Source organism: Oncorhynchus kisutch, linkage group LG6 (genome assembly GCF_002021735.2).
Source record: "Oncorhynchus kisutch isolate 150728-3 linkage group LG6, Okis_V2, whole genome shotgun sequence".
In the NCBI taxonomy this organism is placed as follows: Eukaryota; Metazoa; Chordata; class Actinopteri; order Salmoniformes; family Salmonidae; genus Oncorhynchus; species Oncorhynchus kisutch.
Window position 1 is genome coordinate 23,207,751 of NC_034179.2, and position 14,329 is coordinate 23,222,079.

At 43.4% G+C, this 14,329-nt stretch overlaps 1 protein-coding gene and 1 pseudogene across 2 annotated transcripts; both read right to left on the reverse strand.

Moving 5' to 3' along the window:
* Window positions 1-3,370: 3,370 nt before the first annotated feature.
* LOC109892543 (zinc-binding protein A33-like) lies at window positions 3,371-9,909 on the reverse strand. Of its 2 annotated transcripts, XM_031826424.1 has the most exons (6): window positions 9,147-9,909; window positions 8,568-8,663; window positions 8,187-8,420; window positions 7,518-7,540; window positions 7,300-7,415; window positions 3,371-4,414 (listed from the first exon to the last, which is right to left on the reverse strand). In XM_031826424.1, exons 1-6 carry the CDS (start codon window positions 9,777-9,779, stop codon window positions 3,870-3,872), a joined length of 1,647 nt encoding a protein of 548 aa, XP_031682284.1. In that variant the 5' UTR covers window positions 9,780-9,909; the 3' UTR covers window positions 3,371-3,869. The 2 variants fall into 2 exon arrangements, with proteins under 2 accessions (XP_031682284.1, XP_031682285.1); XM_031826425.1 differs by lacking the exon at window positions 8,568-8,663 and having other exon boundaries at window positions 9,147-9,888.
* A 2,319-nt stretch (window positions 9,910-12,228) lies between these two features.
* Window positions 12,229-12,657, reverse strand: LOC109891746 (profilin-2 pseudogene; annotated as a pseudogene).
* Between the last annotated feature and the right edge of the window lie 1,672 nt (window positions 12,658-14,329).

Below are 14,329 nucleotides of genomic sequence, written 5' to 3' on the forward strand. Positions count from 1 at the left end.
AAAAGTTTACCTACACTAAGTTGACTGTACCTTTAAACAGCTTGAAAAATTCCAGAAAATGATGTCATGGCTTTAGAAGCTTCTGATAGGCTAATTTACATCAGTTGAGTCAATTGGAGGTGTACCTGTGGATGTATTTTAAGGCCTACCTTCAAACTCACTGTCTCTTTGCTTGACATCATGGGAAAATCTAAAGAAATCAGCCTAGACCTTTGGAAAAAAATGGTGGACATCCACAAGTCTGGTTCATCCTTGGGATACATGTCCAAACGCTGAAGGTAGCACGTTCATCTGTACGAAGAATAGTACGCAAGTATAAACACCATGGAACCATGCAGCCATCATACCGCTTAGGAAGGAGACTCGTTCTGTCTCCTAGAGATTAAAGTACTTTGGTGTGAAAAGTACAAATCAATCCCAGAACAACAGCAAAGGATCTTGTGAAGATGCTGGAGTAAACAGGTACAAAAGTATCTATATCCACAGTACAACGAGTCCTATATCGACATAACCTGAAAGGCCGCTCAGCAAGGAAGAAACGACTGCTCCAAAACCTCCATAAAAAAGCCCGACTACGGTTTGCAACTGCACATGGGGACAAAGATCGTACTTTTTGGAGAAATGTCCTCTGGTCTGATGAAACAAAAATAGAACTGTTTGGCCAAATTGATGTTAGGAGGACAACGGGGAGGCTTGCAAGCCAAAGAACACCAGCACGGGGGTGGCAGCATCATGTTGTGGGGATGCTTTGCTGCAGGAGGGACTGGTGCACTTCACAAAATAGATGGCATCCTGAGGTAGGGAAATTATTGAAGCAACATCTCAAGACATCAGCTTGGTCACAAATTGGTCTTCCAAATGGACAAGGAACCCAAGCATACTTCCAAAGATGTGGCAAAATAGCTTAAGGACAGCAAAGGTATTGGAGAGGCCATCACAAAGCCCTGACCTCAATCCTATAGAACATTTCTGGGTAGACCTGAAAAAGCGTGTGCGAGCAAGAAGGCCTACAAACCTGACTCAGTTACACCAGCTCTGTCAGGGGGAATGGGCCAAAATTCACCGAACTTATTGTGGGAAGCTTGTGGAAGGCTACCCAAAACATTTGACCGAAGTTTGTCACGATGTGCGCAACTGATTGAAGGTAAGTCAGGTGCAGGAGAGCAGAGATGGGTAATAACAGGCGCACATTATTCATGCCCCAGGAAAATAGCAATAACGCCCAAAGTCCACAAACAGTACAATAAACAAAACACACGGGTCAAACACATACCCGGCGCGAACCACACATAACAAAAAGACAATTCCACACACAGACATGGGGGCAACAGAGGGTAAAATACATTTAGTCAGATGAGGGAATGTGAACCAGGTGTGCGGAAAACCAAGACAAAACAAATGGAAAATGAAAAGTGGAGCGTCGATGGCTAGAAGACCGGTGACGTCAACCTCCAAACCCCGCCCGAACAAGGAGAGGGCCCGGCTTCGGCGGAAGTCATGACAAAGTTAAATCATTTTGAAGGCAATGAATAAAAGCTGAAATAAATCACTCTCTACTATTATTCTGACATTTCACATTCTTAAAATAAAGTGGTGATCCTAACTGACCTAAGATAGTGAGTTTTTACTTGGATTAAATGTCAGGAATTGTGAAAAACTGTTTTTGGCTGTCACGGCTGGCTGAAGGACTGGATCAAGGTGCAGCATGGTAAGCGTACATTTTCTTTTTATTAAAAATGACACCGACAAAACAAAGAACAAAACCGTGACGCTTTGGGCTATGTGCCCTGAACAAAGTCAAAGTTAACTTCCCAGAAAACAGGTGGGGGAAAAGGGTACCTAAGTATGGTTCTCAATCAGAGATAGCGATAGACAGCTGCATAAAAAGCCTCTCTATGGCCAGGGCGTGACATTGGCTAAGGTGTATGTGGTTTTTGGTTTACTTCCGACTTCAACTGTATTTATTTGGACAGTGAAGCTAAAACATTTCACTTGGCTCTACACTCCATTTTGGATTTAAGACCAAATGTCATATATGAGGTGACAGTTCAGAATGTCACCTTTTATTTGAGGGTATTTTCATAAATATCTCTTTTACCGTTTAAAAATTTAAGCACTTAATGTATCTAGTCCCCCCATTTGAAGGTGTCATAAGTATTTGGACAAATTCACTTATAACATATTAAAGTAGTCAAACATTGTATTATTTGGTCCCATATTCCTAGCGCACAATTACTACATCAAGCTTGTGACTCTACAAACTTGTTGGATGCATTTGTAGTTTGCTTTGGTTGTGTTTCAGATTATTTTGTGCCTAATAGAAATTAATGGTAAATAATGTATTGTGTCATTTTGGAGTCACTTTTATTGTGAATAAGAATAGAATATGTTTACAAGCACTTCTACATTAATGTCGATGCTATCATGATTATGGATTATCCTGAATCAATCCGAAATAATGAGTGTGAAAGTTACAGAGGCACAAAGATTATACCCCCAAAACATGCTACCTTCTCACTATTACCAATAACAGGGGAGGTTAACATTTTTTGGAGGGTTTGATATTTATCACTCTTTCATTTTCTCACTCATCATTATTCATGGTTATCAGTAATCATGGTAGCATCCACATTAATGTAGAAGTGTTATGAAACAAATTATGTTTTTATTTCCAATGAAAAGCACTTCAAAATGACACAATACGTTATTTACCATTCATTTCTATTGGGCACAAAATAATCTGAAACACAACTAAAATAAACTGCAAATGCATCACAAGCTTGATGCATTCATTGCGTGCTAGGAATATGGGACCAAAAAATACAACTTTAATTCACTGAAAAGTGAATTTGTCCAAATACTCAAGACACATTTTCATACTGATCCACTGTGAGAACCGAACCCACAACGCTGGTGTTGCTAGCGGCATGCTCTAACAACTGAGTCACACGGGACCACTCCTGATGTGTGTGGGTTGTATCAGCCTGCATGGTGGAATGAGAATGTTTTCCTCAAAGTGCTACTGCTAATGGTACACACACAAAAATCACTGTGCAGGTTTAAACTGCTCGCTGTCTCCCTCTCTTTCTTAATTAGTCAGGGATTTCTTGGAAATGGTTCATCAATTTTACTCCAATATTTTTGACGCATTACTCAGCTCGGTTCAATGTACTGTAGGCTAAGCCAAAGGATCACAGGAAGAAAGACTAACACAACCACACAGAAAACTCTTTTCAAATGACCTCTTAATGAGATTCCTCTTTCCTGTGCTCTGATATGCACAAATCCACCATGCAGAAGTGTGTTTATGCCTGTTACTGTTTGTGCTGAGACTATCCAGATCAAATATCAGGTTCTATTTCAACACAGAGACACAAAACAAATTCTTATTTATTTTGAATGGTACAGTATTGTGAGGTGAACGTTTGAAATACTGATGATATCCACAATTCACTAAAAGATTATTATTATGCATTGAAGATTACTTATTAAAATAGTTGGCCCATTTATGTCTCAAAATATTGAACTGCCTTTACATTGTACACGATAAGGCAATTTTGTATTCATCATTCTGTTTACGCCAGTCACGTACAATTTACACTGTAATATTGCAAAAGGTTATTGCGCATCCATTTAACAAACCTTGATGGTGAAGCTCTGGCCCACATCAAGATTACATTTGAAAAATGTATTATTTACAGTTGGCCTGCTTACTCTCTCTAACGTCTCAAACAATATAATAGCTATATATAATATAATATAATATATATAGCTTATAATCTAACAGTTAGATTCTGAGGGTATTTTAGCACCACACCAGTGTAAGGATGGCCTCAGGCTTTGTGGGGAATAGATAAGTGCTGCATCTGTCAGATTTTGGGAAGGAAAACTTTGAGGGGCTCATTCTCATGCACTTTATCCAGGAATCCCAGATTGAAGTAGGGGTACAACGTCTCTGTGAAGGTTTCACGGAACGTATAGAGATGTGTCATGCTCTCTGCATTGTAGAAAGACACCAGACCCCTCTTATAATCCAGATAAACCCCTATCCTAGCCAGAGGCTCCTCCAGTGAAAGCACAGTAGGGGGCGATGTACAGGCCATGTACTGTATTCCATAGGACAGGGACAGGGTCCAAAAGCCATTGGCCGGCAAGGCTTTGATTACTCCCTTCCTCGATACAGTTTCTCTAGCCACACCCACGGTCCACACAGTGCTGCTGTAGACCTCTATCTCCCAGTAGTGGCGGCCATAGGTGAAGCCCTGACTGCCCAACAGGGACAATGCAGCATTGAAGCGGTTGGGGTTGTCCTGGACAGAGTGGTTGAAGGTCTGGTAGCGGACACAGGTGAGGGAGGAGGTCAGGCTAAGCCAGGGGTTGGCCGTGCTCGAATTCAAGGTGATGGCGGCCGGAACTGAGAATAAGGGAAAATTAGTTGGTCAAGTTAGGTATTGCATGATTTGACATGCCATGACACAGATACAAAGCATTACAACCGTAAGGCTCTCCGCCCACAACCGTAAGGCTCTCCAGAGGGTAGTGAGGTCTGCACAACGCATCACCGGGGGCAAACTACCTGCCCTCCAGGACACCTACACCACCCGATGTCACAGGAAGGCCATAAAGATAATCAAGGACAACAACTACCCGAGCCACTGCCTGTTCACCCTGCTATCATCCAGAAGGCGAGGTCAGTACAGGTGTATCAAAGCAGGGACCGAGAGACTGAAAAACAGCTTCTATCTCAAGGCCATCAGACTGTTAAACAGCCACCACTAACATTGAGTGGCTGCTGCCAACATACTGACTCAACTCCAGCCACTTTAATAATGGAAATTGATGGGAATTGATGTAAAAAAAAATGTATCACTAGCCACTTTAAACAATGCCACTTAATATAATGTTTACATACCCTACATTACTCATCTCATATATACAGTGCCTTGCGAAAGTATTCGGCCCCCTTGAACTTTGCGACCTTTTGCCACATTTCAGGCTTCAAACATAAAGATATAAAACTGTATTTTTTTGTGAAGAATCAACAACAAGTGGGACACAATCATGAAGTGGAACAACATTTATTGGATATTTCAAACTTTTTTAACAAATCAAAAACTGAAAAATTGGCCATGCAAAATTATTCAGCCCCCTTAAGTTAATACTTTGTAGCGTCACCTTTTGCTGTGATTACAGCTGTAAGTCGCTTGGGGTATGTCTCTATCAGTTTTGCACATCGAGAGACTGACATTTTTTCCCATTCCTCCTTGCAAAACAGCTCGAGCTCAGTGAGGTTGGATGGAGAGCATTTGTGAACAGCAGTTTTCAGTTCTTTCCACAGATTCTCGATTGGATTCAGGTCTGGACTTTGACTTGGCCATTCTAACACCTGGATATGTTTATTTTTGAACCATTCCATTGTAGATTTTGCTTTATGTTTTGGATCATTGTCTTGTTGGAAGACAAATCTCCGTCCCAGTCTCAGGTCTTTTGCAGACTCCATCAGGTTTTCTTTCAGAATGGTCCTGTATTTGGCTCCATCCATCTTCCCATCAATTTTAACCATCTTCCCTGTCCCTGCTGAAGAAAAACAGACCCAAACCATGATGCTGCCACCACCATGTTTGACACTGGGGATGGTGTGTTGAGGGTGATGAGCTGTGTTGCTTTTTTGCCAAACATAACATTTTGCATTGTTGCCAAAAAGTTCAATTTTGGTTTCATCTGACCAGAGCACCTTCTTCCGCATGTTTGGTGTGTCTCCCAGGTGGCTTGTGGCAAACTTTAAACGACACTTTTTATGGATATCTTTAAGAAATGGCTTTCTTCTTGCCACTCTTCCATAAAGGCCAGATTTGTGCAATACACGACTGATTGTTGTCCTATGGACAGAGTCTCCCACCTCAGCTGTAGATCTCTGCAGTTCATCCAGAGTGATCATGGGCCTCTTGGCTGCATCTCTGATCAGTCTTCTCCTTGTATGAGCTGAAAGTTTAGCGGGACGGCCAGGTCTCGGTAGATTTGCAGTGGTCTGATACTCCTTCCATTTCAATATTATCGCTTGCACAGTGCTCCTTGCGATGTTTAAAGCTTGGGAAATCTTTTTGTATCCAAGTCCGGCTTTAAACTTCTTCACAACAGTATCTCGGGCCTGCCTGGTATGTTCCTTGTTCTTCATGAAGCTCTCTGCGCTTTTAACGGACCTCTGAGACTATCACAGTGCAGGTGCATTTATACGGAGACTTGATTACACACAGGTGGATTGTATTTATCATCATTAGTCATTTAGGTCAACATTGGATCATTCAGAGATCCTCACTGAACTTCTGGAGAGAGTTTGCTGCACTGAAAGTAAAGGGGCTGAATAATTTTGCACGCCCAATTTTTCAGTTTTTGATTTGTTAAAAAAGTTTGAAATATCCAATAAATGTCGTTCCACTTCATGATTGTGTCCCACTTGTTGTTGATTCTTCACAAAAAAATACAGTTTTATATCTTTATGTTTGAAGCCTGAAATGTGGCAAAAGGTTGCAAAGTTCAAGGGGGCCGAATACTTTCGCAAGGCACTGTATATGTATATACTGTACTCTATATCATGTACTGCATCTTGCCATCTTTATGTAATACATGTATCACTAGCCACTTTAAACTATGCCACTTTATGTTTATATACCCTACATTACTCATCTCATATGTATATACTGTACTCCATACCATCTACTGCATCTTGCCTATGCCGTTCTGTACCATCACTCATTCATATATCTTTATGTACATATTCTTTATCCCTTTACACTTGTGTGTATAAGGTAGTAGTTGTGGAATTGTTAGGTTAGATTACTCGTTGGTTATTACTGCATTGTCGGAACTAGAAGCACAAGCATTTCGCTACACTCGCATTAACATCTGCTAACCATGTGTATGTGACAAATAACATTTGATTTGATTTGACAATGTGAACACAGTATAATTCTCAGTAGCAGTTTCAACTTTCCATTTTAAATAACAAAACAACTGTCAAGTAGTCAATTCTGGGCAATTCATGTATGTTGCAGAGGAAAAATAGTTGCTGAAAGCTCCTGAATTATTGCTCCTGAGTGCTGTAATTGTCAGTCACTCTACTAAAGGTTCAGTGGAGGCAGCTGTGGGGAGGACAGCTCATAATAATAGCTGGAATGGAGTCATTGGAATGGTATCAAACGTGGCTTCCATGTGATTGATACCATTCCATTGACTCCATAACAACCATTATTATAAGCCTTCCTCCCCTCAGCAAGCCTCCACTCTAAAGGTTTACAGTACCTGGGTAGATGCTTCCTTTCAGTGATTTCCACACTCGGTACTGCAGGGGCCCTGCGAACCGACCCTCACACAGGCTGGGGGCCGTGAGAGTAGGCTTTTCAAACTTAGGAGTCGGCCTGCCAAAGGCAACACAAGCTTCAGACAATACATATCAGAAACATGAAAACTCCATTATGGAATAATAATCTAAAACGTCCCACGTCCCATCACGCACTCACCTCTGGACCAGGGTCTTGATATTCTGGGACGAGACAGGAAAAACAGAGGGGAGAGTGTGCTGATTAGTTTTGGCAGTGGGTAAAATGAGAGAAAGCTGTTTTCCACATGACATCAGTGTCTGAGCTCACGCTATCCCGGCCCTGTGGGATCTCCCAGTGGTTGGGGGAAAGTCCCTGGGTCTGAGCCTGCTTTCCCTATAATCTCCTTATCCTCACCATTGACCAGGAGTGAGGTCATGGGCCCACATCCTGCCTGTGCTCCACCCTGAAGGGTCCCTCCCTGCACTCTGGAGGGCCATTGTGTGTATTTTATGTGTTTGTCATTGATAAGGGTCTTATCCTTATCAAGGATAATGCTGAGTGAATTTCCCAAGTTGGGATCAATGAAGTACTACTCTACTCATTGCTATCAGAAAGACCTTCCTGTAGAATGCCTAGAATGGTTACTTACTAACTTATTACAGCAGATGTAAATGTCTAGAAGTGTGCAAGCTAGTTTTGTCCTCCCATCCAGTACATCATTTTCAAACAGCACAAGCAAAATAACATAAAATCGAACCTAAAACATTTCAGTGTGAAACACATATTTTTCACATTCCCCCGTCAAGGAGGCTCATTAAGTTACTTCCATGTGAAATTCCACCAGCCTAGAATTACCCTGTCTCTCACCCGCAGCAATGTAAAGGGGTCCTGTTCCCTCAGCTTGTCCTCGATCTCATTCAGGGCCCTCTGCAGACGGCAGACCTCCACACAGAGCAGGGCCTTGTGTTCGTCCAGCCTGATCAGCTCCCTGCGCTCCTCTGTCTTCAGCTTCACCTGCAGCAGCTTCTCTTCCTGGTACAGAAACTGGTGCAGGTCGCTGAACTGGGCCTCGATGCGCTGCTTCAGGTCTGCCGTGTGCTCCTGGGGGGACAGAAAGTGTGTGGGGTTTTAGGGGGGGGGGCTCATTAGCAATGGCAGTTAGTTCAAGAGGGTCAAGGTTTATGAGACACTCAAGGTTTATGTGCAATGTACAGATTGTTACAAGCTGTAGATACTTGAGCGTTTCACCTTGAGCTTCTTGACCTCGTCCTCAGTCTCTCTCTCACACTGCAGGGCTGTGTTCAGCTCCCCTTTCAGAGAGTCCATGGAACTGCTGAGAGACGCCTGCATGGCCAGAATAAAGTAGCAGCATGATTCAAAGTCTGCATCAGGCTTCTGTTCTCTACACCAGGCCTTACAGTAAATACAGTAATCTGCTGTTGGAGTGGGGCTGGAATATGAATGTTATGGGAAACAATCCGGATGCAACTCTTAACAAGAGAATGCGAGGAGAATAATGAGAAGTTTGTCTTACAGAAAAAAGTGACACGTAAAGTGATGTGACAAGTCATTGACATTGTAGTTGTTGATGTCAAGTCACTTTGTTTTTTTTGTGCAACATTTGATCAAATCAACTTTTTTTGCTTCAATTCCTCCCAAGCAAAATTCTACTGCTCAGTCCATAGCACCACCTGTCTTCAATTTCCCCTGCAACTGGAACCCTTGGTTTAGTTGTTTTTTAACTCTGAGCTAAGCCTTTTACTAGCATTCTTTGAAAAATGTAAGAGTGTAACAAGGCAACACAAGTCAAATAGAATTTGGACTTACCCTGTATCTCTGCTGTGCCTCATGGACACACACCATGTTGTGGTTCCGGTGCTCCTGAGAGAGTCCACACACCAGACACAACAGCTCTTGGTCCTCCTCACAGTAGAGCTTCAGCTCCTCTCGGTGCCGGTCACAGCACGGGGCAGGAGCAGGAGCAAGGCTCCTCTCTGGTACGCCCATGTCCCCCAGCAGCCCCTCTCTCTCCTCCAGGCCCTGGCAGTAGCTCTCCACTATGTTACCCACGATGCGGTTGGGCCGGTAGCTCTGGCCAGGGAAGACCTTCCTGCACTGGGGACAGGATCCGGACCCCCCCTGGACCTGGCCTCTGGGGCCCGTCCAGTAGCCAGCGATACATGCCTGGCAGAAGGTGTGGTCGCAGGGCAGGGAGACAGGCTGCTTGAAGAGGTCCAGGCAGATAGAACAGGTCAGGTCTCGGCTGAGTCGCTGTGCTGAGCTCTTGGATACTTGCCCAGCCATACTAGACGACCTCTGCTTTTCCTTTGTAGTTTGCATTGGAAGCTCCCCCTCCCTGTATTTGGAACTTTTCTTGTCTGATTTCTCCACCTCGACGTTGTGTGGAGACGTTAACTGGAGTTTCTCCACCTCTCTGTGATTCTTACTCCTTATGTTCATTCCTTCTTTCAGACTTATCGTTTTTTTTGTGCTGGATTGGAAGCTTTTGAGACGTCCTCCTTCTCCTGAGCGTTTGGGTCCTCTCTGTCTGGTCTCCGCTCTGACTCAGCTCAGTCTTCCTGTTGACTGTGGGAAAGGAAGGGGCTGGTGAGGAGGCGGCCTCTCTGTTGCTCCATCCCAGATAGGCAGGGGTGCTCTGTGGGCCCCCTTGTAAACTCCCCCTCTGACGCCAGAGCTACAGTCAGGAAAATAAGGCAGGCCAGCCATGGTCATTCTGTGCTCTGATTGTTTGTGTAGAGAAGTTATGGTGGTAACTGCAGTGCAGTCCTGCTTCTTGAGCAGAATAGCATTGTTAATAATCCACTTTACTATAATGCTTAGTTATGGGAATCAGTTAATCCCTAGCGTGTGTGTGTGTGTGTGTGTGTTTGTGTGTGTGTGTTTAGGCCTGCAGTACTGTATGTGAAAACTTTGAGTCAAAACAGATGTGCCCTATTTTTTCTTTAGCTGGCTGGAAAACAACCTACATTTTGCATGACACTAAACAATGGTATTCAATTATTTCAAAAAGCCATATACTATAACATCACTGACAAAATATATCATCAACTGGCAGAAAATGTATAAAAAATATATAAGTGAACAGTGATGGCTTGTCTCTATAAACTCCTAAGTGTGGGAGCCTACTGTGCTTAAATAGTACCTTGAAGTGTGTACTCGCACATCTGGAGCTCCAGTCAGCTATAGCCAACTACACCCATGTTCATGTGAGTACCCAAACAGGTTTTTCATAACTGAACTTTCCAATAGAAGTGTGTGAATTTATCAAATCTAATTTTATTATACACATACACAGATCACTGATGTGATCTTCCTGTCTGGGTTGGCGCCCCCCTTTGGGTTGTGCCGTGGCGGAGATCTTTGTGGGCTATACTCGGCCTTGTCTCAGAATGGCAAGTTGATGGTTGAAGATATCCCTCTAGTGGTGTGGGGGCTGTGCTTTGGTGAAGTGGGTGGGGTTATATCCTTCCTGTTTGGCCCTGTCCGGGGTATCATCGGATGTCTCCTGACCCCTCCTGTCTCAGCCTCCAGTATTTATGCTGCAGTAGTTTGGGTCGGGGGGCTAGGGTCAGTCTGTTATATCTGGATTATTTATCCTGTCTTATCCGGTGTCCTGTGTGAATTTAAGTATGCTCTCTCTAATTCTCTCTTTCTTTCTCTCTCAGAGGACCTGAGCCCTAGGACCATGCCTCAGGACCACCTGGCATGATGACTCCTTGCTGTCCCCAGTCCACCTGGCCGTGCTGCTGCTCCAGTTTCAATTGTTCTGCCTGTGGCTATGGAATCCTGACCTGTTCACCAGACGTGCTACCTGCCCCAGACCTACTATTTGACCATGCTGGTCATTTATGAACATTTGAACATCTTGGCCATGTTCTGTTATAATCTCCACCCGGCACAGCCAGAAGAGGACTGGCCACCCCTCATAGCCTGGTTCCTCTCTAGGTTCGGCCTTTCTAGGGAGCTTTTCCTAGCCAATGTGCTTCAAGACCTGCATTGCTTGCTATTTGGGGTTTTAGGCTGGATTTCTGTACAGCACTTTGAGATATCAGCTGATGTACGAAGGGCTATATAAATACATTTGATTTGATTTAGAATATATTATTTTGGGTGTAGCAAAATGCTTGTGTTCCTATTTCCAACAGCGCAGTAGTATCAGACAATGTGGGGAGGACAGTTCAACGCAATTAAGTTCAATAACCAGTACAGTGTCAGCCTGCGGTAGCTGGTTACTTTTAAGTGCACTCCAATGTAGACAAACACCTTGTCAAACACTATGGGCTGAAGTCATATTTTGAGCATATGCCCTTTTTTATTTCTTCTACCTGATGTTAATTTCAGGCACTGCATGCACGAGTCACATTTCTTCCTTAATTGTTCACGTCTCTAATACATTCTGTTCTGAAGGTATATTATAGACCTTAGACTCAGGTTATGCTATTATGCAAGTTATGAACGCAATGTGTGACCATTTCTCCAAGATTCTTGACAGGGTACGTATTTACTCTGCTATTGGTGTCTAGTATTCCAAGCAGCAGGCATACTTAGCCTACTACTTGTTAAACTGAGTGTCTGACACTTAACTTTTTAACTGTCTTTTTGTCAGTTATTGTCACATTGCCTGTTTATCCTGGTCTGTGGCTGACCATGTAATACTGTAATGACAATGTGGGACCTGGCCATACAGACTCGTGTGTACTTGTCTTGCATACTAGGTCACTGTATTCTAGGTCACTACACAATTAAAGAAGCACAAATATGTCACTAACTACAGGACACAGTGTAGACAGTTTTAAACAGTTTCAACTCAGTTTACTCCGTCAAATATCCCATACTGTCCATGACACAGGAATATCCTCCCAAGCAAGAGTTCAGGTAAGCAGTAAATTCAAGCAAGTTGTGATGATCCTGCCTTGCGAAGGCATGCAGCCATCTGATAGGCCTTGTGATTGAGGAATCCGCTGCTGATCCCCCTGTTGCCGAGGAGCACCAGGAGGAGATGGCGTGTCCGGCGCACGGCCACACCCCGGCTGGGCCTGTGCTTGGTGCGCAGGTCCATTGACCTCTCCCCTGGGGTGACCATGTTGTCCCTCACCAGGGCACAGCGCAGCCCCCCCAGGCTCACTCCCTGGGTCTGGATGGCCTCTCTCTTCCTGGCCAGTATCCTCCTAATCTCACGCCGGGTCAGATGTTCCAGTGATCCCCCTGGAGTGGCCGCCATCACCCTGCGGGTACTGACGTTCACCAACGCACAGTCTGCACACTGGCCCTCAAACATCAACCTGTCCACATAGTGCTGCAAGCTGGGCAATGCCATTCCTGGGGAGGGGGTGGAGGGATGTGTCCCTGAAAATATTAATTTATTTTTGCCTGAGATAATGAAAGCAGGAAGTGTGCAGAATGGTGATCAAGTATGGAGAGAATTGATTATCTACCAACATGGGTCCATATTGAGAATTACCTAAAAACCTACCTTGTTGGTTCGGGGAAAACATGTCAGTGAAATACTACCACTGTGTCAACTGAAGTGTCTCAGACTTCTGTGATGTCACAAAGGATAACTAATAATGTCATCCCCTTTTGTTGCACAAAGCCTACCACTGAATTAGAAGCAGAATACAGACATCTAGTGGCCAAAGTGCAAGTCTGCCATTACCTGTATTATAATTCACATACAGGATCTAGGAATGGCAGGAGATGGAATTGTATTACTCATGGACATACTCATCTGAAGTGGGGTGGAGAAAATGAGAAAATAAATAAAATCAGTAATTAAATTCAGCCAATAACTTTTGTGTTTAACTCCATTCATAATATCTGATCACCCCAAGCCTAACAAAATGTTAGTTTCCAACAAAATACCTGACTGTTGCTGAAAACAAATGTATCCAGTACCTTGCAAACCAGTGGCGGTCAGTGCTGTTTATGATGGGAGGACACATTTAGGAGGACACATTTATTTTTTTCATGAACATGGCCTTATTTCTATTACAGCATATTGGATGACTGTCATTCATATTCCATTCACCCAGTTCAATGTAACATCGATAGGTTTAGGCTACAACATGATACTCAAATGTGACTTAACACTTGGATTTGGTCTTATGTAGCAACATTTGAAATTGTGTTTTTATTATATTTTTTACATTGGATAAAAGTAGAGACTCAGGGCTACAAAATGGTATATCATTCTCTGCATTTGAGGAACAATGGGAAAGTAAATCTGCTTTGAAAGTTGATCAACTTTTAAACTCACTTCTGAGAAAATGGCCTTTGAATGTTTTGATATCTAGTGAAGAGCTCTTCTTTGTATACACCCATTCAGCATCGTTCACACACTCTTAAGCCATAGCCCCACCCATCTCATTTCGCTCTTGGAGCACACACTTGAAGCTCTGGCCGACGATTTGTTTACCTATGAATGACATGAAAACAGTCTAACCAGCTCTTTCTGGCAACAATTTCATTACGCTTTGTTGCAGACGTTTACTGACACCGGCCATATTCAATGGGTGTTGTACACACGTCACATAACGTTAGCTAACCAGCCACCCAGCTAAACAACAATGAACATAGCGCCAGTACACTAACAGTACAGTTTAGCTTAAGACATGTAGCTAGCTAGCTAGACACACAATGAAGCTAGCAAGGTAAACAAAGTGTAAGATCATACGTAACATAACATGGGGCGGCAGGGTAGCCTAGTGGTTAGAGTGTTGGACTAGTAACTGGAAGGTTGCAAGTTCAAACCCCTGAGCTGACAAGGTACAAATCTGTCGTTCTGCCCCTGAACAGGCAGTTAACCCACTGTTCCTAGGCCGTCATTGAAAATAAGAATTTCTTCTTAACTGACTTGCCTAGTTGAATAAAAGTTTAAAAAAATAGCCCGCCAGCTAACATTAGCTAGCTAAACAACAATGAACACAGTGCTAACAATGGCACAGAGTGCTGGGAGCTAACAAACTAGGTTCAATGTTAGAAAGCTAACA